Source organism: Rhincodon typus, unplaced genomic scaffold (genome assembly GCF_021869965.1).
Source record: "Rhincodon typus isolate 14 unplaced genomic scaffold, sRhiTyp1.1 hic_rhity00013856, whole genome shotgun sequence".
NCBI classification, from domain to species: domain Eukaryota; kingdom Metazoa; phylum Chordata; class Chondrichthyes; order Orectolobiformes; family Rhincodontidae; genus Rhincodon; species Rhincodon typus.
This window is the reverse complement of record NW_025979494.1, coordinates 96-5,108: the sequence shown is the minus strand read 5'-3', so window position 1 is coordinate 5,108 and position 5,013 is coordinate 96. Positions and strand designations below refer to the sequence as shown.

The 5,013-nt window shown below is 50.5% G+C and overlaps 1 protein-coding gene across 1 annotated transcript in view; it reads left to right on the top strand.

Moving 5' to 3' along the window:
- LOC109921872 (muscarinic acetylcholine receptor M1-like) overlaps positions 1-4,730 on the top strand; it is a 5,472-nt gene extending 742 nt beyond the window's left edge. Inside the window, exon 2 of the mRNA XM_048594731.1 lies at positions 1,979-4,730. Within this exon, the coding sequence (XP_048450688.1) occupies positions 2,007-3,206 (1,200 nt within the window). The 5' untranslated portion in view covers positions 1,979-2,006 and the 3' untranslated portion in view covers positions 3,207-4,730. The remainder of the gene's footprint in view (positions 1-1,978) is intronic.
- The last annotated feature ends 283 nt before the right edge of the window (positions 4,731-5,013 follow it).

Below are 5,013 nucleotides of genomic sequence, written 5' to 3'. Positions count from 1 at the left end.
GTCATCGCTGAGGGAGAGCCGCACTGTCGGAGGGTCAGTGCTGAGGGAGCGCCGCACTGTCAGAGGCGTCATCTTTCAGATGCAATATTAAACCTAGACCCACAAAGGAAGTCGGGTGTGTAAGAGAGCCCACGGCCACTATTGGAAAAAGAGCAGGTGGACTATTCCTCAGGGACCTGGGGCCAATATTTATCCCTCAACCAACATCACTAAAAGTTTTCATTTTATGGTCGAACAGCAAAGAAAAAGAAAGCAGTTCTGGGACCCTTGACCTCTGGGTTCACTGCGATGATGGTTCTGTTTGCTAGGGTTCGCTGTCCTTCAATCTCCCTTCTCCAGGTCCCTTTCACCTCTTCACAAGAGGCACAGGCCGACTGGTACATTCACCGCAAAGTCTCTTTGTTACAGCTTAAAGCCACAGGTTACAACAACTGGTGAGGGATAATAAACTTTTCAGGTTTTAAGTATTTTGCTGGTTTTTAAAACAGGAATTTTCCCATTTCAATCCACAATCGAAAATCCCGAGAAATCATAACATACTGTCTTTACAGAGGGAAAGAGAAAAGGCCAGTGATCCCACAGCCTGTGATGTGAGATCATGATCAGAATCTTGCCATGATGCCCCATGCAGTCAAATGGTCAGACAATCTTCCAAACAAACATGAGTTTGGACAGAACAGAAAGTGACATCTCCATTCCGAGCAGAAAGCCCTGTCATATTTACTTGTGAGATAGTTACCAGACAGCTCTGCAAAAACCTGTTCGTCAGGAAGTTGTTATCATACAACAGATCCAATCTTTCTGAAGAAGTTCAGAAGGCGTTACCCCATAAACTGCTCCAGGAGGAGCCAAAAGAAACTCAGGTGATTCTTCACTGAGCCAACAGGAGCCACAGTGACACGGGCACACAGGGAGGTGATGGCCTATTGGTATTATCGCTGGACTGTTAATCCAGAGACCCTGGTAATGTTCTGGGGACTCAGGTTCAAATCCCGCCACGGCAGATGGTGGAATTTGAATTCAATAGATGTCTGAAATTAAGAATAAAATGATAACTGTGAATCTATTGTTGATTGTCAAGAAAAACCCATCTGGTTCACTAATTCCCATTAGGGAAAGAAACTGCCATCCTTACCTGGTCTGGGCCTACATGTGACTCCAGACCCACAGCAATGTGGTTGACTCTGGGCTGTGTGTGCGTGTGCAGTAAAAATACCTGAGACCAGAAGAAAGCCAGTTGTTTATTCTCTAAGAAGTTGCTTCAAGAAATAACTAAGAGACTTTGTAGTTAGTCTGACAGTCACAGCGCTCCCTCCAACAGTGCGGTGCTCAATCAGGACTAAGGCAGGGAAGGTTGAAATGGATGATGTAAATCAATTGCTGTCATAGAAATACAGAAAATAGGACTATGATTAAGCCATTTGGCCCTGCCAGCCTGCTCCCCCATTCAATTGGATCATTGCTGATCATCCAACTCAGTCCCAACTTCCTCCCTCCGCACCCTTTAGCCCTAAGAACTATAATCGAGCTCCTTTGTGAAAACATTCAATGTTTTGGCCTCAACCGCTTGCTGTAGTAGCGAATTCCACAGGCTCCCACCCTCTGGGTGAAGACATGTCTCCTCATCTCAGTCTGTAATGGCGTACCCTCTCTCCTTAGACTGTGACCCCCGTGGTTCTGGGCTCTCCGGGACATAGGGAATGATTTTCCTCTTCACTTCAGTGACCCTCTGACACAATGAAAACATCACCGTAGACCTTCAGACTATCAAGGAATATTGAACGTTAGGTTCAGGAAGGGACGGGAGTGAGATGGGGGAAGGATGTTGAGGAATATTGGATGTTGGGTTTTCAGAATGGATGGGAATGTGGAGTAGATTAATGAGGAATATTGGATGTTAGACTTTGGGAGAAGGTGAGGGATGGAAGTGTACCTTGAAAAGTTGTGATTAAAGAACGACTGATTTGATTGTTTTCAGACTGAGTGCGGAGCGAGCTCGTTGCAAGATGACCATTCGGCCCCTCCAGGGGGCACAGGGGCTTCTGCTGGGAACCAGTGAGCTTATGCCAGCCTTGGGCACGGAGCTACTGGTGGCTGGCAGTGAGGAGCTGTTTCGCAGCCCGGGAAACTCCAGCCACGAGGCCTTGGGGGGCCGTGCCATGGGAGAGGTCATCGCCATCCTGTGGGTGACATCCAGCCTGTCCTTGGCGACAGTGGTGGGCAACATCCTGGTGCTGCTCTCCATCCAGTTCAACCAGAGGCTGAGGACGGTGACCAACTACTTCCTGTTGAGCCTGGCCTTGGCTGACCTGATGATTGGTCTCTTCTCCATGAACTTTTACACTAGCTACATCATCCTGGGCCACTGGGCACTCGGCAGCCTGACCTGTGACCTCTGGCTTACTCTGGACTATGTTGTCAGTAACGCATCAGTCATGAATCTCCTGGTGATCTGCTTTGACCGGTACTTCGCTATCACTCGCCCCTTGACGTACAGAACCAAGCGGACCCCACGGAGAGCGGCCATTATGGTTGGCGTAGCCTGGTGCATCTCCATCACGGTGTGGGCGCCCACCATTTTGTGCTGGCAGTACATCGTGGGCCAGCGAACGGTGATAGCAGGCAGCTGCCAAGTCCAGTTCCTCTCGGAGCCCATCATCACCTTCGGCACGGCCACCGTCGCCTTCTACCTGCCCGTGGTGATCATGACCGTCCTGTACGCCCGCATCTACAGGGAGACAATGCAGCGCACACAGGTGCTGGCAGCTCTCCAGGAGGCAGGGGGCAGTGTCGCCAAAAGGCAGGGCACGGGCAGGAGGCTGCTGGAGCCTGAACACACACCCTCCGCCAAGTCCGACGGCCAATCTCAGCCCAAGGCCAAGAGCATCATGGTCCAGGAGAGGATTGGGTCCATTGTCAAAGAGAAGAAAGTAGCCAGGACGCTGTCCGCCATTTTGCTGGCATTTATAGTCACCTGGTCTCCATACAACATCATGGTGTTGGTGTCAACATTCTGCACTGACTGCATCCCCAGTGGTCTCTGGCAACTGGGTTACTGGCTCTGCTACGTGAACAGTACCGTTAACCCCCTGTGCTATGCCCTGTGCAGCAGCGAGTTCCGCATTACCTTCAAAAGGCTCTTACTCTGTCACTGGGACAAGAGGAAATGGACAGAGAACCCACTGGCAAGACAAGCCAGACCCTGAAAAGAGGCATGGCACCCTCCTCCTCCGCCCTCTGTGGGTCAGGGATCCCACAACACCAGCTGGTGGCCCCCAAAGTTGGCAGGCAAACCTCAGCAGGTGGTTGGCATACAGCCCAGGACCAGGGCAGCCGGGGAACTAGATACCAGGGACATTTTGATTCCCCTTAAGCCCGTCCCTAATTGCCCACGGCCACCGCTGTGCACCTGGAGTCACGCGTCGGCCACTCAGGCAAATGAGACTCTTCATTCACCCTGTACCTGACCATCACAAACCCCTCTTCACCACCCCTCTACAAATAAACCCCCTGACATCTGGTGATAGGGCAGACCAGGTCTGGGAGAGGGGCTGAATGGCTTCTTCCTCTTTTAGGGACATTCCCAGACCTTGCTTGAGTAACAATTAGACCAGTCTGTGCACAGCAGGATCCAGCAAATTGTGGCTGGGGTATTTTCCACTCACATTTTAGAGGAGTGTTACAGGAGCAGAAGTAGGCCATTCAGCCCATCGTCTGCTCTACCATTCAATGGTTGATCTGATCACACTCTACTCCACACTCCTGTTTTTCTCCCCATAACCCTCGACTCCCTTCCTGATTAAAAATCTCTCTCAGTCCTGAATATACTGAACAACCCAGTCCTGACAGCCCTCTGTGGTAAAGAATTCCACAGACTCAATCCCCTTGGAGAGAAGAAATTCCTCCTCGTCTCTGTCTTCAATGTGTGACTCCTCACACTGAGATGATTCCCTCTGGTCCTAGACTCTCCCACAAGGGGAAACAGCTTGTCCACCTGTACCCTTGTCAAGTTCCTTCAGAATCCTACACATCCCAATAATGTCGTACCTCATTCTTCTAAACTCCAATGAGTACAGGCCCAACTACTCAACCTCTCCCTCATGAGTCAGTGCCTCCATCTCTGGGATCATCCTCCTCTGGACTGCCTCCAACGTTAGTACATTTTTCCTTGGATAAGGAAACGGCCACCTTTTCTCCAGTTTTCGGGAAGCTCGCACGCACCCAAACCCTGGAGCCAGCAGCATTGTGAAAGGCAGGTCCCAGCTCCAGAACTTCAGGCCCTCCCCCCTGGATCTTGCTCAGCCAACAATGATGGAGTGTTGTTCCCTTCTCAAAGCATTGTCACTGTTAGCACACAGGAACCAATTCACACACAGCCTAGCTTCCCCCAAACAGCAAGAAGGTGAAAGCAAGATGCTCCAGTTTTCTCGGTCTGCTCGCTGGAAGGATAGTCCTATCCCCAGGATTCCAGAAAGAATGGCCTCAGGTCATGACCCGCATAGAGAGTGCGGCATCTTCACTGGAGACCTGCCTGCTTTAACACCAAAGACAGAATTGCCTGTAGCCTTAGGTGCCAGGGCCTTGCTCACTGCACACGTTGCCATAAAACTCTGAGACATTCATTTTGTGTTAAAACATTGGCCTTACCAGCCCAGCAGCAGCCCCTATTGGGCTCATGTGAAGGATGGGGGCTCTGTATTGCAGCAATAAACTGCTCTCTCTCTCTCTCAGCCTGAAGTTCATATCCGTTTAACATATACATTTCGGTTTCACCGTTCCTTCAGTGTTGCTGGGTCAGAATCCTGGAATTCCCTCCCTAAGGGGCATTGTGGGTCAACCCACAGCACATGGACTACAGCGGTTCAAGAAAGCAGCTCCCCCCCACCTTCTCAAGGGGGCAATTAGGGACGGGGCAATAAATACTGGGCCCAGGCAGTGACACCTGGCCACACCATTTCTATTTTTAAAAAATCATTACATCTGACCCCGTTTTAATAAGAAAAACCGAAAGAT